Below are 26,793 nucleotides of genomic sequence, written 5' to 3'. Positions count from 1 at the left end.
TTCCAAAAATACAAACTGAACATCAGAGTTAAATCAACCACCATAATAAAATGAAATGACATTCACAATAGTTACGTCTATGGACAGCTTAAGTTTGACAAATATTTTCTCCTCCCCCCCCCCAATCCCCACTGAAATCCCCAAGTACATTCCAATATTTATCTTTAAACGAAGCTTTATGAAAAATACTGCTGGTGTTCAGTTAGAATTAAAGGACTTGGATAAAGTGAAACAATAAAGACAAATACAGATGGTGTGAGTAAGGTTACAAAGGCTTAACATTTTGCATTATCTCAAGATATAAACATTCAAAAATTAACATGAAGTTGCTGTGTTATCAAAATATTGCAGCTATAGGCAAGGCAACATTAAATTAATAGCTGAGGGTGTGAGAAAAAAAACCCACACATTTTAGTGAAGGTAAACAGAAGTGGCAGTTTTTAATTAGCATTTTTATAAAGCTAATATAACCCAGCCAGCCATAATCCAAGCACAGGAAAAAGCTTTCTCTGCTTCCTTTGGCTATAAGGTGACAGCAAAAAAAAAATCCAGAAAAATAATCACCTTTTTAAGATGTTCAAGATGAGCAGAAAAAGTCAAATAACCAAGTAATGGAATAAACAGGTACTAACCCAGGTAGTACACTTTAAACCACTCTGTCATTTGTTAATGTTACATAATTTTATTTTGGTGGTAAACTGTAAGCATGTAAGAAATCTAACCTTATACAGTACAGTGAATAACCACCAAAGTAAAAATATTCTTCTGTTTACTTTTTGGCTAAAACCCCCTCAAAAGTAGCAGACAAAGAAAAAACACCTAATACTGGCAAGAGACTTTTTTGACTTTTTTTTAAACAAGTAAAATAAACTCCTTGATTTAAAACTTGGTACATTTTATAAACACAAAAGAGGTAATGTTGTAATAAATCAGTAATGTTACTTCAAATGGCAACATTTGTTGACCCTGTGCAATAATACACTTAGTTCATTCTACATTTATCAAAATATGACTGTTTCTACAAGTATGCAGAAATCCTGCATGTGACTGCTGTCAACTTACTTTATAACGGGGACACAAAATTTACAATCAGCGTGCTACAAGAACTTGCACATTGTTATTTCCAGTAGAGTTCATTTCAAAATGTTCAGATCCTGCCTTACTTTTTGACAAATGGAAAATAATGGAATATAGAGCACATGAATGTCAATGACTGCACCCATTGCCAGAACACACTGCACTGGTTGGACACTCTTCCTTAGTACATAAAAAGCAACAGCACCCAATAAGCCTGAGAAGAAATGCTGCTGTGTAAATACTGGCAACTATTCCTGAAAAAAGAATTATGGGATGAATTCTCAGAAGCTGCCCAATCCCATAATTTGTATTGCATAGTCACAGTCACACATATATATACACGCACAGGTAGGTGTGTGCATATATACATATGTATATACACACACACGCACACGCACACACACAGAATATATTAAGAAGACAATGAAGTCTGGTCACAGAGCAATTTACAGGCTCAATATATTTTTTTCTTTTTTTTTTTTTTTTTTTTTTTTTACACTTTGTTTGAAAGAGAACTTCAGTATTTTACAGTCTTCAGTAGGCATTATATACACTGCACTTATGAAATCTAGAAAGTATTGAAATAGAAATACATTTCTGCAAACATTTGGGTAAGAAAACAAACCAAGATTTTTCAAATATTTGTGCTATCTACATAATATTTTCTCTAAATCACAATAACTGTATCCATGGAATGTTCTCTAGAAAATGTCATCTTTTTTTAAACACCATGCACATTTTTAAGCAATTGTAACCCAAAATATCCCAACCTAAAACAATCTAACAATGTTCAGATTAAAAAATTTAAGTCTCAGATCAGATTTTAAAAAGATAAGTCTTTATCACAAGAGCTGTAATGATAACAATTACATGTTAAGGCTAAAAAGGTTTTGTGGTTTTTTGTGGTTTTTTTTTTTTTTTTTTTTTTAGAAACACATTTAAAGACCATTTCTCTTGTGGCTCTGCATTATGAACTGTACTTACAGATGACAGTGCAGTGAACATAATGTTCAGTCCTACAGTCAGGATGCAGTTGCTCCTTCCCACTCCACAAGATACTGCACCTTTCCATCAAGTGTCACCCGACGAGCCAAGACACGGTATTTTTCCCCACAAGCTATTCTACCTGCTGCACCAAAATAACTAGTAATGGAGTTCTTTAGATGATTGAGCTGTAACTCCTGATCTGCTAAATTGTTAAGTATCTCTGTATTGAGTTCATCATACTGGTAATCTTCCTTGCTCTCATCATCTTTAACAATTTCTGAATTTTGAGTCTGGAGTGCTTTTCGTGGAAAGCGACCTCTCCTTCTCAAATGCGGTATTGCAGCAGGCCAAGTTCTTCCTGTACGAGTCCTTTTTCTCGAGTCAGATAAACTATTGAAAATAAAACCCCACAGCATTAACTCCAAGGAATCTATTCAAAATGTATGCCTTACCATCAGCTATTTCCATGCCACTCATGAAATAACTTTTGTTCTATTTTTCACTGATAAAAATACTTATTGCCTATAAATAGGTAACTGTAAGTATGGTACTTAGGTAAAAACTTCAGAACTCTAAACATGAGTTTTTTGAAAGCAGACTATTTAGAGCAGTAATGCACACAAAACTGACTCATGAAAGCACTTGATAGCATGCACCAGAAAGAGGAGACAAAGTAGTAGAATACATGTACCTCAATAAAAAAGAAATTTGTTTGCTTAACTTGAGAGAGAGAAAAGTTCAAGTAACAATTTATTTGCAGGAAAGTCAACTGTAGTTAATAATTTATTTATGAAAACTGTGCCAGAATTTTTTCATGCTCTATTGACTATAGAAAATCACAGCATACTTAGTATTCTTTAACATGAATACACAAACCTACAAAAACTGCTAAAATTAATTCAGGGTACACATCAGTTCTTTTGTGGCCTTTATTAGAAAGCTAAGCTCAGCAAGTGTTTATGGAGTTTAACTCTTTTAAGCAAACATAACTTAGCTACACATTTTACATCAAAGAACAACAGTTGGCAAGCACCAAAAAATCCTCACCCTGTGAGTTGTACGCAGAACTAATCAAGACTGGTTTTCTTTTGTCCTATTTCTTTAGATTTCCCCATGCAATTTATAGCTCTACTCTGAGAAAATCATATTAAAATTCATATACTGCAAATCTTAATCTTTATAGCAGATAGAGTAACTGAATAGTTACCTATAATGTCTGGAAATGCTAGATGAGGTAGTTTCTTTCATACTGGCAGCACCTGTGGATTCCACATCTGAGGTATTGGATGAATGTGCAGTTCCATCAGATTTCCTGTTTTGCAAGATAACAGGATTGCCATGCAATGAAAATAATCTTATATTAAAAACTGAGCTAACACTTCAGAAGCAAAGAGATAAATTACATGGTATTATAATGTTTCACAGGATTTTTTTTTTAAAATTTACCCAACAGTGCAGGGTAATTCCAAGGCTGGGTTCTCTATCACCGGAACTGGTTCATTATCCTAAGGGGAAAAAAAAAAAAGATACCTAAGCTTAGGTTTTGATTGTTGTACCAATTTTGTTTGAGAATTAGTGGGGGAATATCACAATTCATATTAACTTGTTATGTTTTTCTTCAACAATTACGATGCAGTTAGAAGGAAGAGGGGAAGGGGGAAGAAATATTCTTACCAGAGGAGACGACTCTGGAGTTTTGTGAATCATTTTCCTTGTATAGGGACCAGGTGGACGACCTACTGATTTTTTTTTCCCCTTTTTCTCTATACCATTACTTAGTTCCCTAGAAGAAAATTTGTATTTTATTCTGTATTACTGATGATAATTTTCATTTAATATTTCCTTTGGCAATGAACACACAGATGTCTGTTACTGAAACATTGTACTAAGTAAGGTTATTCTGACAAATTAAAATTGTCAGCTACAAAGCCACATGTTTTTGTCTGCATAATAACATTAACAGATACAAGATATTTCTAGGGACATTACTGATTCCCACATGTTGAGAAGAATGAACAAGTGTTAAATGTTGTTTATTCATATGACCACACTTGGTCAAAAGGATGGCACACTTACCAATACAAGTTACAATTTCACAACATAATTCCTATTCAGAATTCTAGTTAGATTATTGCCTAAGAGAAAGGCAAGAGATCACGTCTCCCAAATGGTAGTAAAGTCGACATATTTTCTATTGCTAAATTTCATGTTGGTTTTTTAGAAGAATCCTAACAGAAAGTTAACTACATTTGTTCTAAGACCTTGTTCTCACAAATAATCCACCTTTACAGTTATTTTTAAAAAATATCTTCTACAATGAAAAGGTCTTTTTTGTAGGCACCAAAAAAATGCCCAAAGTAGCCCCATTGCTAGAATGACTGGGTTATTTTACCTCACATCCGGAATGGGTTTAGATGACTTTCTGCCTTTAATTTTGAACTCATGAGAAGTTCCTTCTGGTTCTTTCTCAGCCCTGAAAGCAGCATTCGGTGGCACAGGAGGAACGCGAATTCTCAAACCAAACAAATGCTTCTTTTTCTTTATTTCTTTTCCAGACATAAACCTTGACAATTTTAAACGAATTGTTATAATTCTGATCACAGGGAAAGCAACTTTCAAAATAACAGTGTACGTGCAAACAAAACTATGCAAATAGAATATTCATTCAAATGCTACTTTACACAATCCTCACTCTCAAGTACAGAATGTGAAGTGGAAAGAGGATGGAAGCTACAACAATTTTTCTCATGGTCTGGGTTCCACTCAAATAGTTACATAATGTTATAGTTTGAAATAGACACAGAATTAAAATTTAAATGTTTTCTGTGGCCAAAGCGATTATCACCTAGACTGAAGACTAATCTAGGTCAGATTAAATAGGTGAACATTTAAAGCAAAAGTATCAATAACTTACATGGTCTTGTAATCATTTAATGCCTCCAGGACATGCTCATATCTTTCAGATTTTGGTGTATCTGCCAGCTGTAAAGTAGTAAGAAATCATTTAGCCTATCTGAATTCTTCAGTAGTAGAAAGATTTCAGTTACTTTGAGTCATTGTAACTACAGATTTGAGTTTTCCAACATTACTCAAAATGATACAAAAAAAAAAATATGGAAAATACCCAGAATAGCTATTAGAATCTAAAAAAAAAAAAACAACCAGTAAATCCATTTTCATGCCCCTTTTGCTAAAACCCAGTCTAACAAACTATTTACACTGATAGTTTAAAATACATATGTTCAGACTATTTTCCATTATTTATTAAAAAGAGTTACTCATTTAAACCAAGAGCACATATTTGATTCTCAAATTGTGTCTGCTAGTAAAAATGGATTACAGATGTATGAATTTACGGAAGAGTATAAAAGTAGGATGTACTCATGATAAGAAAATTTCAAACCATTTATATGCCACCCGTATTAAAAAAAACTTTAAAGCCCTAAACAATTTTCATGCGCAAAAAGTGCATTCTCTACGTACTCTGCATACTCTACTGGCAGTGTGCCAATTTGAACTCAGACATAAATTGTTTGCATCTAGCGTTACATGCAGAAACAAAGACCAACACTGACCCTCTTAGTTAAATATAAAGTCAATCTACTTGAGTAAATGGATTTCTTTTAATGCTAAGATAAATGCCCAGTTATCAAACAGCTGAAAAAATAACTAGTCTAGTAATGAGCTAAAAACTAGATGCCTTGACAAGTAGCTGAATCAGACTGGAAAATGATCAAAACAATTTTTAGACCGGGACACAAACTGACCATTCCCATTGTTTGAAAGAGGAAGGGAAGAAGAAATGTTTGTGTACAATATTTTGTTATATCTTAGAGACTTTGGATATATCTTTGTGTGCAATATACTCTGCATTCAGTTCTACATTTAGATTTTCTGGTTGGGGCACATGAAAATATCAAAGTAGTAAGAGAACTACAACATGAAAGACAAACAGAGATATGCAATAGTATACACAGTTGAGTATAAATAATTAAAAGTCATCATGAAAATAATGAGTTATGTGGATCATCTGAAGAAATTTTACGCTCAGAAAAACATACACCACTTAATTTCCTTGCAGAAATAGAATGTTTTTTTATCTCGTTATTTAGGATTACCAGATTTTAAGGTACTAAAGGACTTAACATGCAGAATAAGACAGTTCATAGGTTGCCAACTCTCAGGACATATGCATGCACTGTGAGAGAAAACAAGAAAGGGTATTGCAACTACTTACCTCACCAGGATGCAATCTATCCCAGTTTTCATTAATGTAGGCCATAAGTTCAAGCTCTGAATCAAAATATTTCTTCTTATGAATAACACTTAGGTTGTAAAGGCATAGATGTGCTATATCTACCCTAGAATATTTGAATTAAAGAAAAAATAAAACAGAAAACACATTTTATTTCCAATTGCTTTCCTCTGAAATAATTTAGTAGAAAAGATATTATCACAGTCCAGTTGGAGAAACACAAAGCACAACTTAAAACACTCAATCCAGACAACATCACGAAGGCTTCTGAAATTTCTTTTCAAGTGATTCCTTCTGTTTTGCATTTTACTTTCATTTCTGCATTTTCATTGCACTGTCGTGATCTTCTTTTAAACTCCAAAACTGGTCTGAACCATGGGATATTTAAGTAAGTCTGAATTCACATTTGAATGTATCAACTCTGAATTCATGCAAGTATTTTGGTGAACTAACATTTAACAACATAATTTCCTCCATATATTTAGCATTAGGCATATTTACACTAAATTGGATATAATTTCTAATACGGGTTAGTTCAAAGATTCCAAACTACAACTATTAAGACTCATCAAGGACACTATTATAAAATGTATCAAGACGTGTACTCCAGTACTCGCTACATCTGGCTTACGTAATGGCAGGATCCTAAGCCTGCAAAAAATATTTAACTCAGATATCTTAATCTTCACATATACAACAAGCAAGTAGTTGCTTACTACTTCACTGAACAATCCCAGAAATAAACCTCAAGAGCATGCAATCACAATATATCTCTACACTTAAGGACAAACTTTGAATGAAACTTAGCCCTGATAAACAGCAAGAACGACTCAGGGAACAGCTCAAGCTACCAAGTGGATTTCCTTTTTAGCAAGGAGAACCAAAACACCAAAAAGAAAAGCAGAGCATGTATTTAACTCACCCCTTTTTTTAAAAAAAATTATACTTACCATCTCAAGGGTAAACGTTTGAGGTATTCTGGTCCAGAACTGCAAACTGAGCAAATGAACGTATAAAACCTAAAAATATACACATATGTATATGTACATGTGTCTGGGTGGTGGGTGTCCCTACACACACATGCTCTCAATGTTTTAACATCCTAGTTATGAAAAAATGAGAGTTAAGCAAGCTAGAAACCCAGCCATATGATATTTGTGAGTCTCTTTATTCTGCACCTCACTTTAGCAACTTCCACAATTTGCGCTGATACCTACTAGGCCAGATACAAGGTACTTGAATTCCATCCTGGTACCCACTGTTTCATACTCCCTGAGAAACTCCCTCAGCCTGTGACTGTGTCAGCTAAGATGCTCTGTAATGCCCCCACCCCATTCTCTCAAATGCAAAACCCTGTGCACCAGCGTAAGCATGTACTTTAAGGACCCATGCCTTCCTGGGTCCTAACTCTGCTCTTTCATACAAATATTCCAGCACAACCAACAGCTAAAAGAAAGTCTAATAGATAGCAAGTGAGATACTCCTTGATTCCTTTCTCCAGTTTTCTCTCATCTGCTGCAAATGCTCCAAGTTCCTCTTAAAATGAAAGCACAGACCAGCACCCTTTTTCATTTCCTTGTGTTCTGACTCATCACACATGGACAGAGGATGTAGAGTTCCCCTCAGTCTAAGTATCCTTCCAGCTCCCTCCAATCCCCCCCAGTCAGTACAGGGAACTGGTACTGCACATGCTCTCTGACAGCCCATCTCCAAGCATGGCGTCCATCGTGTGTAAGACATCAGTCACCTACACGTGACCTCCAAAGCCCTTATCCTAACTTAGGCCCACTAAAGGGGTCTGCTTTAAAAGCTTTGCATCTCCCAGTTGCCAGCTCCTACAGTATAATGGACTTATGCACAAAATTAAGTCAGCAACAGTTGGAATTCAACTAACCCTTGGTTACATCTCCATCACCCACCACCACGCCCTCCTTCATTCAACTGAGATGAAGAATTGCACTTTCCTGGCACCTGAACACGTGTTTATTTTGTATAACTACTCAAAACACAACCCATTTTTGAAAAATACTGTTGTATTATGGCTGCTCTAATAAAAGCTCATATGAGAGATTTCCTTCACATTTTAAATAGAGACAACCATAAAGTACAGATTAATTTTCTTACCTGTCACCAAAAAGCATTGGCTTTTGGAGGCACTGCACACAAGCCTCATGAAACCACTGCTTACATTTGCAGCACTGCAACATCTTTAGATACCAGCTTCACCAACAGAAAGAAAAACAAGATGTGTTAAAAAAGTTACTGAAAATTGTTCTTTGTTACATTTAAATTAAATATCAAGGGATCTTTTGATCCAAACCGATTTTCACAGCTTATAAAATAGCCATCTCTAGGGATATTTCAGTAACATTTAGTGCCTTAATGAATCACTACTAGAAAAGAGAGACTAGGAATAATAAAAGACAGTCCAGTAAAAGACTGAAGTAAGTTATTAAATGAAGAAAATAAACATTTCATTTACTCTATCAACCAGCTTCTACTTCACAATAATAAGAATTTAGTAACTCCATAAAAACTCCTGACATACCAGATTAGCTCCCTTATTATTTTTCAAAGCAAAACACAGCTGCATTAAGTCACAAACATTTGTTCTGGGGATTCAACTACTTGAATCCTCAAAAGAAACCTCATAGTTTACAGGGGTTTTCTTTTCCTTTTTCAGCTTCTCCCTTGAGAAAAGGAACCATGCAAAACTGAAGGTGATGTTTGTCCAAGTCTCCAAAATTCTCAAACCAGAGCTCTGTCCTGTGAGTGTAAATTGAAAAACGTTGCTTCTTTGACTTTTTGACTCTTTACTTGCCTTGATCTCAAATCTTCAATGCTATCTTATTCATTCACTCATTCATGCAGACACCAGAGTACCTATCTCTACCTGCTTTAGAAGTCCTCTTCTTGCCTTTCTTGTAAAAAAGAACCAGCAGAGGACTCTGTAATGCCATAACAGGAAAAAAAAAAATCTTTCCCCTGCCAGTGATTGAAAACCAGGGTATGATGTTATAGTAGAATCAGACAGCTGCATATTCCAACAAAACTTAATAAACTAATCTCTAGGTACATTTATTTTTGTGACTTATGACCAAGTTAACATCAGAAAAATACTGCCTCTTGCTGATTGTACAATGTACTGTGATTTTATGTGATGGCCACATGACAAAATCAAAACAAAACTGAATATTTTATGGGAGAAGAAATAATGTATTTTCCATGAGACACTTAAAAATGCATAAAGAATTCAAAAGCCCACTTTGCATCCAGTTTTTAATACCTACACACAATAGGACAGAAACTAACAAGTTCACAAGAAAGTCTACAAGAAAAGAGTCAAAGTTTGCAGCTGCATTATAGAGAAAAGCTCTTATATATTATGCATTTACTTACTCTCCAGGTCCTCCACAATAGCAGTAACACTGCTGCACATTGGTTTTATGACCTGCATCCCACTCAAGGTCTGTTGCATTATATGGTAACGTTTGTTTCATGACTTGCAGTGCTTTGGCATTTGGTCCTTTCTTAAGCGCACCACCCCTCTGGGCCAAAACAAACACATTAGTTTATAAAAAACAACAATACCTTTCTGAAACTTTCAAAGCTTTCAATTTGAAAGTTATGAAAATTTGTCTATAATCAAGCCAAATACTTTCACCTGCATTTATGTTTTAATACTAGCATGTTTGTTTAAAAGCAAAATATCACCTATTTCTAAAATAAGTATTACTTCTCAACATACAAAACTTGCATTCAGATCAAAGATAACAAAAAAGAAATCACTGAAAAAAAAATGCTTTATCTTATTATTTCAATTTCAAAAACAAAGATGCATGCAATATGAAACACACCTTTGTTGTTGTTGCAAAAACACACTGTCGACAGAGCCATTTATCATCTGAATCAATCACACTGGAATCAATATTTGGTGTGTGACACAGTTGATGATAACCTGTATAAAAAATGATCAGCCAAACTGTTATTAAAATGGCAAAAGGAGCTTACACAGAATTAACTACATATAACTTTAATGCAACTATAAGGCACTATCCATCATTAAGTGCCGAAAATCTGATCCAAAAAAAAAAAATTGGTAACAAATTCAAAACGGTATTTTAAATTTTCTTAGTAGAAAAATAATAATCTTGACTTACAGAACAGGTGTTAGTCACTTTAACATGGATTCTCATCATTCACTGAGCTGTTAATAGCCACTAAGGGTTACAAAATTTAAGATCAGTTGAGCAGTCAGTCATTGCCAGGCAAATATCCTCCTTAGTGAAACAAATCAAAACATCTTTTAAAACGCAGTAAATAGGAAAAAAAAAATCTAGTTACCTTGCCCACATTTATCACATATAACCATTTCATTCGGTGCTTCTGAATACTCTTCCTGACATATTGTACAGACCATTTCCCCACTTTCAGTGGCTCCTAGACAAAGATGAGAGTGTGATTTTTTCAGATTACATCTGCAGTTGGAACAGTTACCACACGTATAGCTTTTTCTTTTATTTCAGTTACAGATGCATGCATTGTAGAAATACACTGTTACAGAGAAAAACTTGTTACCAAGAATACATTCAGACATTTTGTACAGACTGTGCTACAAATATTTATATTACTTATCATAAGCTCTAAGATATTTATAGGCTTTATATTGCTTACTTAATATGCAGTCCACGGTTCCTTAACATAAACAATAAAAATTCAACAACTGAATAAAGAACGTAAATTCTGGCTAAAAATACGTATAAATAAATCCTATCTGAACAACTAATAAATATCTTTTATGTTTATATTACTTTGTGTTTCTTTTCATGTAAATACATACACAATTTGGTGTACATCTTTTTGACAGATCTGTTCAAGATGCTTTAATATTGAACTCCAACATTCTTAGGAAAGATGTTATTACCACTTGTACATATTTGCAAGCATACAAAAGCACACAGTTACAGCAGAGGGAAGGGAAAAAAGTAAGCTTGCAACCTGAAACAAAACTACATCTTACTCCATTTATACCATGTATCAATGTAAAAATCTGGATTAAAATACAAGCTTCTTAATCACAGAATATTCTGAGTTGAAATGTCCCTCTACACATTCATTAAATTTTGATAGTTACCATAAACAAATCAAAGATCATGAACTTGTACTATACAGAAGCAGAACAGAATTTTTTTTTACAAGCTTCTAAGAAATAAAACAGTTGATTTTTTGCTATTATAAATAAAAAGCTTCTCCTTTTAGCAGACAGTATTTAGTTTAAACATCAAGAATCAATGACAGCCAGTTCAGGTTTCCATTGCTTTTATATGATGAGGAAATTGTCATCCATGCTTCTACTACTCTCCAAATATCTGAAAACCAAAAAGGTACTATACAATAGGTGTCTCACTTGATAATTGCACATTTCTTATATTACATGAATACTCAAAAAACTGTAATGGTTTCTTATGTGCAACAGTTATGGTGTTACTTTTAAATGTCAAAACTCCATTAAAGATTTTCCAGGTTTTAGTTTATTTTCACAACATGTTGTTTCAACTGAAAACAGTAGGAGGACATAAACTTGGTGTAAATTAGGGCTCAGAGTATTCTGTTAAGACAGAGGATAGACTCTATCCCCATCCAAACAAAATCAAACGTGATTATTTTTAGAAGTCTTCTCCGTTCCCTTGCATATAGTTATGTGAAAACAAAACAACAACAACAAAAAAAACAACTCACAAAAACAAAATAACAAAAAAACCCCAGACCCAAAAAACAGTAACTTCAGTGATAGACAGTTGTTTGAAAAGATTTTTTTTTCCCCATTTGCCTAATCTGTGATCCTGGATCACATTAAATCAAATCACTCTTTAGGATACGAGAATATAATGTAACCATTTATTTTAACAGATATAGTAATCTAAACACATAAGATACTAAACAAGGACTACTTCATTGAAGTTCTTGCCTGTTTGTATGTCCTTCCAGAGAACCCAGGATTTGGAACTGTCTTCAAATATAATGAAGCAGTTCTGTTTCAGTTTGTTTATCTGAAAAACAAAAATACAGTGGAAGCCATGAGTAAAAGGACTAAACAGAAGAACGTACTTAATACTACAAAAGAGGCACAATAATACTGCAATTTTCAACTACATATGATACTTCAAGACTCCAGTGAAGTTAAAAATTTGTTTACCTTTTTGATAGTTCCAAGATAAAACAAGCCATCTGACCATCTAGCTAGGACATCCTGACCTTCCTCAAATTTACAAAGTGGCTTTTTGGCTTTCTGTCCATCACGTAAGGACAGCTTGGTCAGAGATGCTGAGCTCTTATGGCTGCGACGTAAAGGAGAGCGCTTATGGACCAGTGAATTACCCACCGCTGTAGAGTCTCTAAAGACAGAGAGGCAAGAAAAAAGGTAATCACAATTAGGATAAAGAAACCATGTATTTTAAATATTAATATGACTAACTCTAGAACTTCAGGTAACTAAAGACCTGCTCATGTCTTCAGACTTTAGACATCTTTAGTTGTGATGCCTCTGCTATGACACAAGTCTACAAAATTTGAAAGAGACAAGTTTATAAAAATAAAAGTGTTCTATGAAATCAGTTGATGTAAATGGGGATGGGGAGACACAAACTTTCCAGCTCAGAGACTCTTCATAAAGTCACCAGAAGCATCAAAGAACATATCAAAAACATTCAATATAGGATTACTTATGCAAAACTTCAGTCACTCAAATGACTGACAGTTTTCTAAAATTCCAGGGAAGCTAAAAAGGTCCTAAACTAATTCTAACTGCATTATCTTGGTAGGGAGAGTAGTAGTTGACAACTAACAGGGTGCTCAGCACTTACTCAGAATCAAAACAAAACAAAAACCAGAGGCTGAGGTGTGGAGAAACCACCCAAGGTAAATACTTGACCCATAGGCAGAGTTGTAGAGGTTTCCAGCACAGAAAGAACTTCTACATGTTAAATTCATGTAAAATAAATTTTCCTCTCTGTTAGAATAAGAGTGGAAAATAATAGGGAAGGAAAAACAAAAGATCTTGCAACTTTTCTTCATACATGAAACCCAAAATTATAAGTTACTTGAATCAATCATTTTTCCTCATACAATTCCATAAAATGTAGACTATTTACATGTGTGAATATGCTTTTACGTCAAACTAGCTATCAAACATCACATTCCAAGTAAAGGAATAAAATATAGAAAATTATAAAACAGGATCAAATAGTGCACAAGGAAGAATCTTCATAAGTAATAGGCAGAATCTGAGACTATGTAATGAAGTTACCACTTGTATATCTAAATGTATTTTCTATAGAAACTAAAATATATATTACTAGGATGCAAACATAAGGACAGATTAGGGAATTAAATAGGATACAGTCAACTGAAAGAGCAGTTTCACCTCACTCAAGATAGCTTAGGTACATCATCAGCACCAGAAACATTTGAATTAATCTCAAAGCACCAACAAAAGCACTAAATTAATCAGTGTCCCATATAGTTTGAGCATTGCTATAGCAATGTTAGAATCCTATCAATTCCGCTGCTTCTTATGCAAAAGCTGTTTCAAGTTACTGCTGCTTTTCCCCAGTTCAACTCTAACCTCTGATAGATGGGACAGGGTACATGCAGCATTCAAAGTAAGTTTACAATAACGGAGTAAAAGCATGGCAGCCCAGGACACTCATTTTGTGCTGCCTTCTCAGCAGTAACATCTGGTTTACAAGTGTTTTGACAGAACTACTCTCTTAAAAAGGTTCAAAGATTTTTTTTTTTTCCAGATTTTTATCTGTTTTAAGAGCCCAGAGAAAGCAGCTACAAGGCAGGAATGTTTGCTCTTCTTTTCCAGTACCTGAAAAAAGGTGTGAAAGATCTCATACAGAATATGCAAAAAGAAACAAATTCCATTTAAAAAACAACTGAGCTCTATATTAAAAAATTCTTCAAAAGCATTCTTTTAAGTACTGAAGTTTGTCCCACATCCCCATTGAAACGATAACAAAAAAGTGTGCATCATTTTCTGGCATAACACACTTAAATGAATCTATACACTGACTTATACAACAGCATAAATTCACAATAGCAGCTTCAGACACTGAAGAATCTTGATACATAGTAAAGAAGTGAGCCAATAAACCAGACACTTCTCCTTTGTCCAACACTGCTCTTTTTGTGAATGATAGCAGTGCTGAAGTGACGGCTAAACAGCTCATGAAGCAGCTCCTGCTGTGGCAGTTTATGGTTTATCTCACAGAGACTGAAAATAGGGTTAGTTATCACAATAGGCTGACAGTAGCTTAACAGTTGCTTTCCACATGGATAGGAAGTTTCTCTTCAGGGAAACATTCCCTCAGTGTTTTTGATGGAGATGAAGTAGGAAGAGCCACCGTTTTTAACAAGCTGACTTTAATGAACAGGACATAAGTTACTTAAAGTAGGTGTCTCTGAAGTATCTTCTGGAACCATTGCACAAGAAATGTAGTGCAGACCAGTGTAAAAGCTACATGTATAAAATGTTACTAACGTACTCATCTGTCTCGCCACAGCTCTCTCAGCTGTAGTGGAATACCAAGAAGTTACACCTACCATTAAAATAAAACTTTTATTTTAAAATGCAAACTGAAGTTAAATTCTTGCTCGCTGATTTTGAAATTAATTTAAAGGTTCCACATTTTCCAGAAACTTGCTTTCAAGTTTTCCCTAAAGTTAACTTCATAGCACCTTCCTACCACGCTATTTATAGTTACCAACTAAACTAGCAACCTTTAAGTAACAACTTCCCCATCTTAAAAAAAACTTTTCTCCAAGACCTTACAATCACATAATATCCAACCGATGCCTTGTTTTTCAGAAAAACTTACCTGACATGAAAATCTGCTTTATCTAATTTAACTCGCACCACCAAGCTACGCAGCACATCATACAGCACGTATGGCTTTACACCCATTACTCAATACTAAGTATGTTGTGCTGTATTCTTATTCAAGCACTTTTTAGAATGCAAACAAAAAGTACTTACACACCCATACAATATTTCATAAGTTAGTAGTGGAAGTCAGTAAAATGTGTCTGCATGCTAAAATATGTTTGAAAAGCTAGGGAAAAAGATGTGAAGAAATTGGAAGATTAAAAAGACTGAGCACTCTTGCTTCCAAGTGTTTGTTCCTTAAGATATTCATACTCCTGCACTCCTTCAGTTGGAACAACTGCTGTGAAACAACTTCTGTTAAAAAAACTCCCTTGACAGGTTTTTTTTTTCCCCGGCCATCTCAGTTCACCAGTTTGTTTCATAGAATGGTTTGAAAGCACAACTGAATAAACTCAGACAAGCAACTTGGGACACAAACTCCTTCAGCTGTCACTGCCAGACTGCATGACTGAACTATAGTCACGGGTTCGCTGACAATCCATGCAAGTTCAGCAAACTTCTTCCAGAAGGGCTCCCGATTCACAAATGCTGCAACAGTAACAGGTAATAGCTACCCTATGAGTACAGCTAGTTCTTGGAAGTTAATTAAAGATACTGTGTTTTAACAACAAAATGCCCAAAGAATATTAAGAGAAAATTTTAATCCACTGAGGAAACTCATTAAAGTGGGACAGATAACTCATTAATTGCTACTAAATACAAATCACACAGAAGGGAAGATTTATCAGAAGGGAACTCAGATTAGAAATCACACACAGACCATCCTACTAAGAGAACTCATGCAAGTTTAAGATCTATCTCAAAACTGGAAAATGCGGTATTGCAGAGGAGAGGAAGACCTAGTGAAAGAACTTATGATAACCAGAGATAATCAGTTCAAATTCTGGAAGCATGACATTACTGCTGATTAATCAGTCTCTTTAAAACTTGTTAGACAGCATCTAGATGGAATACTGTGTTTTTGTTCTCCCAATGCAATAGAGACATCGAAGTAGATGAGTTTGGTGGAGGGCCACAGAGACAGTCAGGGACTGGAGCACTTGCCCTATGAAAGGGGGCTGAGGGAACCAAGTTCATTCAGCCTGGAGAATAAAAGGCTTCAGGGAGACCTTAACAGCAGCCTTCCAGCTCCTAGGAGAAGATCAGTGAGATGCAATTACTCTCCTCACAGTAGTGCATAGCAGGAGGACAAGAGGTAACATATACGTTGGAATAAGAGAGATTCTGACAGGGAGGGAACATCCCCCTCCCCGTGGGGGCAGTTCAGCAGCAGAACAGGGGCACAGGGTGGTTGTGTGGCCTCTGTCACTGGAGGCTTTCAAGGGCTGACTGGATAAAGCTACCTGGTTTGACCTCATGGCTGATGCTAAGCTGAGCAGGACTACAAAACTCCTAAGACCCCTTCTAACCCGAGTCAGATTTTGAGCCTGTGAAGTACGACTGTCCTTAATAAGATTGATTCATACTATTAAAAAGAGGTAGTCACCGGAATAAGTGACTCTTATGTCCATAATACTACACAGTCATTTGTGATTTTGTTTTTACTTGCTCGTGTTCTCCCTCAAGAAACCTTAACTAACTAGAAGTGTTCTAATTCTGTTTGATACGCACAGTGAGAGTATTACACTTTAAAAGATCATTACAGAATAACATTTTCCCTTACATATTTAGTGTGTAGGGAAACTGGATAGGGCAGCCCTGTACTGCAAAAGCCATTTGTTTGGGATCGATCATGTGTTTGCACACAAAGAGAAGCACAACACAGTACACTGAGAAAACAATGCTATCAGGTCACAATACACCTTTTCAGATCAGAATTTCCCTTAATTGCACACTTAGCACCTCCTTGAGTACAGAAACTGCCTTTTGGGTTTCTCCAGTACATACAGGAACACACCTAAGGGAGGTAGGAGCACGCACCCAAGCAGAAAAGAAATGACAACATGTTGACTTGCACTGAGGGGAAGTGGGGAATAAAGAGTATTTCAGAGGTGACCAAACCCCCATAAAGACAAGTCTCCTTTAAGGTTCATCTACAAGAGCAGCAACCTTCATAAGCACTCCACAGAATTAAAAAAATAAATAGATCTAAAACATAAATAAAGTAATATTATCGTCTAAGATATTCAGTGAATGAAGTATGTCCAGACTCATCAGGAATGCTCTTATCATTAACTCTCCTCAAGGAAAGTTAAGCTGCTTGATTTCACTCCTCCATGGAGATTATACCTCCAGCAATATCTGTGGTTTTATAATTCTTCTCCTGTTGTGTTTTGTTCAAAGACACACACTTCCCCTCCATTTCCTGCAAGGAAGGCCTGTAAAGAAGGTGAAACCAACTCTGCAGCAAGCTTAGAGGCCAGTCACACAAAAAGTGCTGTTAATTCACAAACTAGGAGAAGATTCGTGTTGGTTTCTCATCACATGTGCTTCTTCTCTCCAGGCTTTCTCCTCCATAAGTCACATGAGGAGCACAAAATACGCTTTACTGCCTCTAGTACTATATTAATTCACATCTATCTCCAGGGAATACAGAAGTCCACTCCTTACCAGGAAATGAACCGTAGCATATTTGTTACAGCTGCTCTCCTCATAAATTTTACCTGATCTCCTAAAGCAGTGAAGGAAAACATAACTTGATACTACCAATACATGTGTCGTTCACCTATTAAAAAAATATACACACCTCAATAACTGCTGACTAGCCATATTAAGTCAACTTTTGAGAAGCATCTACATCTGATTTAAAATTCTTCCCAGAACAGAAAAAGCAAGTTGTTGAGAAGCCACACATCTATATTTGATGAAATAAGGGTTAACTGTGAAAAACAGTGCTACATTATACTCTCAGTACAGATTCACATTTCACAGTTTGTAGCTCCTTGCAAAGATCCTTCTCATTTTCACTATATTATGCACCTTTTTTCATCTTTTCAATCTGTGTTCCCTTATTCCCCTTTCACTGAAAAGCTATGAACTCATTAACCTGTACTCTAATAATACAGAAACTAAACTGTTTTCCCAACCTCAAATGTTTTCAAATCAAATGTAATTTGAGATCTCAAAAAAGGGACAAATATTAACGTGTTAACTTTTACCAACCCGATTACAGATCAAAAGAAAAAAGAGCAGGGAAACTGGTTATTATCCCACGTTTTTGCCAGGTTAATTGTATATCACTGATCATGTTCCCTTACACTAAGTCAGGAGAAAATCATGCCATTATTCATTACTACGTTTGACCTTTTACAGTTATGAGCTGGGCCTACCTATCACAAATTCCAGAAACAGCCACAATGCTACACTGCTTTCCTCGCAGACCCTTTCATTTAAGCATTCAGGCCCTCTTCTTTTAATAGCACCCTGATACTCCATGGATGAACGAAAACCCCTCGTATTTCAACACTAATAGCAGTGTCTAGAGCATCCAGCACAGAACCATATTGTTCTCTTTGACAAACGCAAGTATCAGCCCTTTCTTCCTACAGAATTCAATACCAAAGAAAAGAAAACGCGTTACTGCACATCCTTTCAGCCAGCAACAGTTACCGCATTTTGGTGGACTAAAAACGTACGGTGCACGTTCAAATCGTCAAGCCTGACAGAGACGGAGAGGTGAGGCGTTGCAAACAAACAAACAAACAAAAAAACAACAAAAAGAAACCAAAACCAAAGTTACCAGCGGGCATCAGCAGCCCTTTGTGCTGCTCTCTCCGCACTCGAGAAAACGCAGCCTGCCTCGACAATATCCTTAAAGGTGAAGGCGAAAATACAGCTGGCGCGGGGCTGATGGCACCTCAGCGCCGCGGCCCCCCCGGCCGGCCCTGCCTCCCCGCCTTTGTTTTGGTCACCGAGAGCACCGCTGACCCCTCACTCGCTGCTCGCGGCCGCTCGCCTGGAGCTCCCTCCCCCTTCCCCCAAGGCCTCGGGGCCCCCCGCCCCGGAGCGGGGCCCCTCTCCCCGCTCCCCACTCCCCGCCCCGCGAGGGGGATGCGGGACGCGGCACCGCCGGCCCGGACTGCGGGATCGCCCCCCCCCGACCCGCGCGGGCCCGGCCGCCCCTCCCTCCCCCCCACCCCTCACCTCATTCGGTCTCTCCAGTGGTGCCAACCGCCTCATACAGGGAAATGGGCGAGCTCAGGAGCCTCCCCCGGCGGCGCGGCGCGGTGCGGCCGGGTGCTCGGTGCACAGCGGGTCCCCGGGCGCGGCCCCGCGGCGGCGAGCGGCGAGAGAGGGTCAGAGCCGGCTCACGGGCAGCCCGGCCCCGGCGCAGCCCCTCGCCATTTTTGTTTCCCGCGGAGGAGGTGCTGGTGCATTCTGGGAGCACAAAGGGCCGCGGCCCCGCCCCGGCGGCCCCGCCTGCGCCGCCAGCGCCGGGGGCGGGAGCGGGCGCGGGCGCGGGGCTGGCGCGGCGGAGGGACACTACCGCGGATGGGCTTGAGCCGCTGTCGAACAAAGAGGGACTACTTTAGCCGTGCGGTCGCCGCGGATCCATGCGCGCCGCCGGCGCTCGTTGCGGCGGGGCCGGTCATTGTTCCCGCCGCGTCTGCGGAGACGCGGTAACGTCCGGGCCTCGCTGCACTCCCTGCCCTGCGGGACCCCTGCCCTGCCCCGGGGCAGCTCCTCGCCTTGGTGGGGTCGGCCCTGCCGTCTGCAGTGACTCAGGGTCCGCTTTCCTGCCCAGGGGGCCGGCGAGGCCCGGCACAGGTAGCAGAGGCAGCTCTGGCCGGTCTGTGGGGCTGCGGGCTGGACAGTGTGCTCCTCTGCAGTGACAGCGGGCTGCAGCCATTTCAGATGAGCTGAACCTCAGCTTGAGTTGTTAGCTGCAGCTGTACTAGCCAAGCTGATGGAACAAGGTGCCCAGCAAAGTCGTGGAATCTCCCTCTTTGGAGACATTCAAAACCCACCTTGGCACATTCCTGTGTCACCTGCTGCAGGTCACCCTGCGTTGGCAGGGGGTTGGACCAGATGATCGCCAGAGGCCCCTTCCAACCCCAGCAATTCCGTGATTCCGTGACATAGACTTCTTGTTTTCCGTCATTTGAGTTCTGCAGTTGTTCGGGCATCGGTATTGGGCCAGTCTCCAGGGTCCCCATGGTTAGCACAGCAGTTGCCCAATACAGTGGTACCAAACGCTATAAAGCTTGTCCTAATGCTGCAAGTGCTCCCTGGATCAGCACTCACCAACTGGTGTAACACACACTCAGGAATGGCTGAACTCAGTGGACTGGAGGGTGAATTTATGATTCCAGTCTCTCTCCTGCTGAAAATGCCCAAGTTCTCAAAGCCACCTTCCTCTTGAGATAAGCCACCAAAAATAAGATACTGGATCAGTTTGCCATCCCTGGAAGGGGGCAGAGAGAGAGAGAATCCTGAGCAAAACACTGGAGTACAGCTTGGTCTAGCCAATTCTTAGTTACATCAGAGTAGAGCAGTAGTTATGATCAGAATCTCTTGTTCACAGTTATTTTAAATACAAGTGTTAGGGGATAGTTCTTCCTTGGATGCACTAACTAGACAGAGTTCAGGTGTTGTGATGATATGCTAAAAAGAGACTTGGACAACACAAAGGGCCTTGTCTGCTCTGCACAGATTTCCATGTACTGCAAGCAGCAGTCAGATACTGCGAGCGCTAAAGGTAAAGGGCCACCATCAGGAGAAAAAAAATTACACTCAATCTGGAGTATATCTGCACGCAAATTCTTATTTTTAAATCACAACACTGGTGTGAGAACCAGTGGTCAGCAAACTTTCTAGTCAGCAACAGAATAAACATCAAAAATTGGCTACCTCACGACTTCCTTTTTCAGTGTCATACTTGGAGGGTCTTACTGGCCTGTTGTCCTGCTGTATCTTCGAAATTAATTTGATAAAAATTTGCCAAAGTAGAATCACCTATAATGTGACTTGTTTCATCAACAGCACTAAAACACCCTAGACACATGCTAGCTCTACCCTCTTTGTCCTTAAAATATTGTTCCCAGAAGGAGTTTGCAGAACCTAACTGCAGAATTTTAGAGTTGCATGGCCCAGTCCTTTCCGTAAAGCATCATTTGTCACAGAGCTGGGACTTGCTGCTGAAATAGCATTATCTGAGGGCAGCACAAAAAAGAAACTAGGAATCTCTATGTTATATAAGAATAATGAGAATTTAATAAAGTGATTAGTTTGCTATTGCAGGGATTGCATTAGTTAGTCCAGAATGTACCCCCGAAGCTTGTTACCATTAGCTTTATTACTACAAACAGCAAACGGTATAAGTATTTTACCACAACCTAGATTCCACGTAATTCTCCTGTAATATCGAGAAGTACAATATGAGCTCATAGCCAAACATCAAATAAAATAAATTTAAACTCTGTTTCCTTTAAGACCAGTTTTTACTGATAGCTAGAAAAATTCCAAGCTGTATACCTCCCACAGAGACACCTCATCCCCCACCACCTTAATTTAGTAACTCATACTATAACATCCTTTATGATCACTTTTGCAAGTCACTGAATCTCCATCGGACAGGAAGCTCCTTTCTAGAGTAGAGACTGTGTGACTTACCCATCGGATCCATCTGCTAGACCAAGTAAATCAAATGGCCAAGGGATACATAGACACAGGTGACTTAAAGTCAATAACTTGTACTCAAGGACAAGAAATTTGCAATGAAAGAGTAACATTCGTTATTCCTCTGCCCAGCCTTACCAGATTATTACAGGGTTGGGGATCTTACTGGAAATGTGCAAATGATCCTCTACAAATGGTTTTCAAGTTAAAATGCTCAAATTGACAAACCTATATTGCCAGAAGGAAGACCTTTGTTAATCACTGGCATATGCGGGGCAAAGAAATCAAAAGCAATAGTAAAAATTGCTATTTTTAGCAATTTAAAGTGTTTAAATCACTCCATCATTCCCATTACTATACTGTGAGACATGTAGGATTAATCTGATTTGGAGCAAGCTAAAATCTTTGTCTGTCTTCTATTCAGTGCTAGTAGTAAAACAACCAGTTATTTCTTCTGTTAATATTTGGCAAGACTGTATGTCATGGCTTTAGAAGGAACTTTCTTGACTTACTTGCTTTTATGTCTTCTGCTAATATCTCAAAATTATTTGAAAATGCAGTTCAAGCAATCTCTCCTCCTGTATTTTCAATTCCAGACATATTATGTGTGTACTTTGAGGCACAGAGTGACCAAAGTCAAATTAAATTACTTTACCACCAATGTCAGTAAAGGCTTTCTTTTGTAGAAGTTTTGGGGAAAGAAATAGTCTTTGTTTATCTATCAGATTGTGCTTAATAATAGATGTGTTCAGCTTTATTTCACATCATCTTATAAATAGCTGTATTTCAGAAAGGAGCTAAATAATAACAACCTGGCACTGTCTTTACCTCTCTTTGTACTTGTCCACATTAGGCAATCTCTTTTGCCAAAGCAAAGTCTTGGATTTTTAAAATTGTATCTTGCCTTGCTGACATAGCAGAGAAAAATTAAATTTCATATTCAACATATAAATTCCATGGTACCCAGCAGAAATGGATAAATTTGAAGAGTCAGAACAGTGGCATTTCTCTTGGCCCATGGCCCTTCTCTCAAATGCTAATGTGTTTTTAAAAATATGCTGTTATGTTTTTTATACTTTCATTGCCACAATGTCCACATAAATATTAAACAAGCAAACCAAAACACACAAAACCCAAAAGTATGTCAGCAGTGTATGTAGATGAGAGCACCAACTGCTGCACAGTATTATTTTCCATTACCTTATTGTATCACACAACATAAAGTCAAAATGATACCCTTGAACAAGACAATACTGTAAAGCTTATCCTTGTACAGATGGTTGTCATGACCATAATTCAGCAAGGAGGGAAAATTAGATCCCAGGACATTTTATCTGCATTGTTTAAGCATGGGAACAGCGAGGAAGCTCGCCTTGGATCTTTCTATCTTAAATCAAGACAAATATGGTACATCCCTTTTTACATAAACATAATAATTAGTGAGACAATGCACATATGCTATATTTATTAGGGCTCAACTCAGAAAAGAATCTTCAATTTCAAAATTTAAAAAATAAGCAAGTGATGTTATAAGATAGAAAGAATTTTGTATTGTCTTACCACTAGCTAACAATTGTTCTCATAAAATTGCAGTATTCTCTCTTTATACTAAAGATATAAAAATAGCACTGAAAATATTTTAAAATAGGCATTTTTAAATATTTTTAATATTAATTTTTTCATCCTCACATAACAACAATACAGAGGAAACTACATTAATATTACTGGTGGTAAGGTACCCTGATACTGGTCTTCACATAAAACCACATTTTTTTCTAGTACAAGCACTTTGCCATTTCCAGCTGCGCTTCAAGAGAGGTTGTGTGATGACATCAGCAGCTCTTTGAGGATTCTGGGATGAATCCCATCAGGCCCCATAGATTTGCAGGGATCCAGCTGCAGCAGCCGGTTCCGCACAGTTTCAGGGTCAACTGGGAGTTGATCATTCCCACAGTCATGGTCCTCCAGCTCAGGGTACTGAGACCCCCTTGGTCCGTCATCTGTGCTGAAGACAGCAAAGAAAGCATTAAACACCCCTGCCTTGTCTCTGTCCCTGTTTGAGAGTTGACCATCCTCATCCTGGAATGGGCAGGAAAGGCTTTTATTGTACGAGATTATGTCTCCCATCTATCTTAGTTCTACTAACACTTCTTTTGTACCTAAAGACAGTGAGTGGGTCTGAAGGAGAAAAAATAAGTGCTTGATTAGGTTTGCTGACAGTGCTTATGTATGAGTTCCTATGTTCTTACTGCTAATACTGTCTTTTCTATTTTGAAGACTTAGGAGCATATATAGCAGTACTTTAGCTCCAGAAAATAGCTGTGAGAGAACTGCAACTTACTACTATTCCAGCTAGTGGGAATTTTGCGAAGGTATGCAAGCATAGTCCTGAGTAATCTTTTTCCTTTTTCTTATGAGATCAGTTCATAAAAATGTGAGCTTGTTACTCAGAGATGGAATTTAAGAGAGGTTTACTTCTCCCTCTGTACTGTCATTCTGCTGCTGTGGTCATATAATTGCCTCCTTTCAGAAAACAAACAGCTGCCAAGACTTGAAATTTGGTTAATTGCTTGGATCGGAAAGAGATTCCAGCTCTCAAACTCTCTGGGAATTCAGTCGTGCACCAGTGCAATGCATTCCTTCCCCTACTCTCTAAGCACAAATCCAAAAGCAGTTACTGAAGCTCTAGTTAGTGACTAAAGTTAAAATGCAGAGTCAGCATTTAAGAGTTAAAGCCTAAGCAAGCATTTTATTCATTCACTTTAGCTCTGCTCTGCTGATTTGCAAAAGTAATTGCAATCTCAAATATTTTACATTGTGGTTGGTTGTATCGTAACTTCTTGAAGACTGTGGCATTATACAGTTTTATGGTAAGGTTTTGTCTGTCAGCATCTATGCTCCTTTGTGGACTGTAAAAATGTCTGCTAGAGCAGAATTTTCAGCTCTTTTGTGGTTAAATTTTGTAGCAGTACAGACCAGACTTACCTCTTAACTCGAAACTGAAGTTAAAATATGTTTAACAGCCCCCCAGGACACAGTTACATGGCAGAATATTGCCATTTCATCTGCAGTGAAAAATCTGTTCTGGACATCAGTCTGGCTGGAGGGAGAATTAGTACAGCATTCCTTCTGCTCTCCCACCACCTGGAATGCAGTATGGGCCTTCTCACAAGCTTTCAGCAGGTCTGCCAAGTCCCACTCAGATGAAAAATTCCTCACTTCTCTTATTATTTTCTTCTTTTTTTTTTTCATCTTTCTGATAACATCTCTTTATCTATGAAGATGGAGACAAAATACTTTTGAACAGTGCAGCATGACAGGACCCTGCTAACACTTAGAGCTGTTTCACTTAACACTGAAGAGCTGTTTGCAGCCTGGAAATTCAGCTGCAGGGGCTGAAGATAAAGGCAGTAGCCCTTTCTGTAGCTGCTGCCAGTCCAAGGGGGCTTTGCAGAAATAACCACAACTGGTCCCAGGCCAGCACACCAGCCAGCTCATCAATTCCTTACTTAATTCTTGCACTGCTAATGAAATAATGATACTGGTACATTTGTTAACTTTGATATGCTTACTTAAAAGGTGCAATCTAAGTATCATTGTTTTAGCTAATGCAAATGTAATAGCTATTGTCAGACACGCATTTTGATGTTCTATTATCTCAGCCTGAAAGCCGAGAGTCTGTTCTAACACAGCATTGCTTATCTGCATTCAGCTAAAAAAACAGTATACAGATACAGGATCAAAATCAGTTCTTATTACATCAGTTGTTTGTTTTCCATCTTGCCATGTTTCACACCAGCACTGACATCCCCCTCTCTACAGTCATGACTCTATCCCTAAAATTTGGGGATGCTGGCACAGACAATTTTTCTCTATTTTGTTTTTCCTCATGCTATGTGTTTTTGTGATGAGTCTATAAACATTAGTTAAATATCAACATAGAGCCAAAGTAACAGTACTTTCACTTGCAACATCATCACGCTGCAGAAGTGTACCATTAGCCAGACCCTGCCTCAGTAAACCAGTGAAATTCCTCTAATGTGTCATTAAAATAGTAGGAAAACATGGTCTTACAAACACAGAAGAGCTATATTTCTATTAGATTAAGTAGTTAAAACAGTACAATCTGAAGTTGTCATAGCATGGATGTAGCTACCAAACAGCTAAAATTACAGATGGGTTTGGGAGAACTGGGGGAACGTGGCACATGCACACAACCAGACGAGTTGTCCCCTGCCTCAGCTTTTGCAGCCACATGGAAGTGTGAATTTTGCGAAGTAGCTGATGTGAGCTAAGAGCTGGAAGTCCCACTGCTTTCCTCCTGGTATGCTGCCATGGCTGCCATTAAGCCCACTTGGGTGCTCCTCTGACCTTCTCCATAGCTTCAGTAGTATAAATTAAGCCCACATGAGTGGTAAAATGTTTTCTGCTGCTTCAGTCCCCTGAGTCTACTCCTCACAGAGGCAGGGGAGGCCTGGGCTGAAGGGGGTTGGGAGGAGAGCCCCAGCAAGGGGCTGTGAGTCTGTCTCTTCTCTGCAGTTGTAGCTGAGGGTACAGTTACCTGACTCAGGCACACCTGTCCGACAGCTGCTGCCATCTAATGTTGCACTCACTTCTGCTCAGGGGGCTGCTGGTGTCATCTGACGTGTTGGTTGGTCCCTATGCCAGGAGCCATGCAGATGTGGCAGGTCAGTGAGCTGCTCTAGCTGAAAAACACTGACGTGTATATGTATATATAACACATATATGTATATGTAAAAATGGGTTTGTTTGCAGACAGGTCAGCTTTTAGTAACTTGATGGGTGTAGGAGCTGAGAGTACATATACATTGAAGAGGAAGTACAGAACCAAGGTAGCAGAAGTGGTGATAAAAATATTCATATAAAAATGGAAATGCAGAGACAAAAGGCTTATTTCTTCCTCTGTTCCTGTTATAGAAGAGAACATCTACAACAAGCCAGAAGG

General features: G+C 38.2%; 1 protein-coding gene across 2 annotated transcripts; it reads right to left on the bottom strand.

The window, feature by feature from the left end:
* On the bottom strand, positions 1-19,573 carry MTF2 (metal response element binding transcription factor 2). 2 transcript variants are annotated; one of them, XM_017835054.1, is made up of 15 exons: positions 19,353-19,573; positions 12,516-12,714; positions 12,288-12,369; positions 10,664-10,759; positions 10,177-10,277; positions 9,719-9,867; positions 8,444-8,539; positions 7,270-7,338; positions 6,302-6,425; positions 4,979-5,046; positions 4,457-4,627; positions 3,739-3,847; positions 3,511-3,569; positions 3,272-3,376; positions 1-2,454 (listed from the first exon to the last, which is right to left on the bottom strand). In XM_017835054.1, exons 1-15 carry the CDS (start codon positions 19,355-19,357, stop codon positions 2,100-2,102), a joined length of 1,788 nt encoding a protein of 595 aa, XP_017690543.1. In that variant the 5' UTR covers positions 19,358-19,573; the 3' UTR covers positions 1-2,099. The 2 variants fall into 2 exon arrangements, with proteins under 2 accessions (XP_017690543.1, XP_017690544.1); XM_017835055.1 differs by lacking the exon at positions 19,353-19,573 and adding an exon at positions 14,869-14,889.
* Positions 19,574-26,793: the final 7,220 nt, after the last annotated feature.

Source organism: Lepidothrix coronata, unplaced genomic scaffold (genome assembly GCF_001604755.1).
Source record: "Lepidothrix coronata isolate B3197 unplaced genomic scaffold, Lepidothrix_coronata-1.0 Scaffold247, whole genome shotgun sequence".
Lineage (NCBI taxonomy): Eukaryota > Metazoa > Chordata > Aves > Passeriformes > Pipridae > Lepidothrix > Lepidothrix coronata.
The sequence above is the reverse complement of the archived record's forward strand: the minus strand, read 5'-3'. Positions and strand labels throughout refer to the sequence as shown.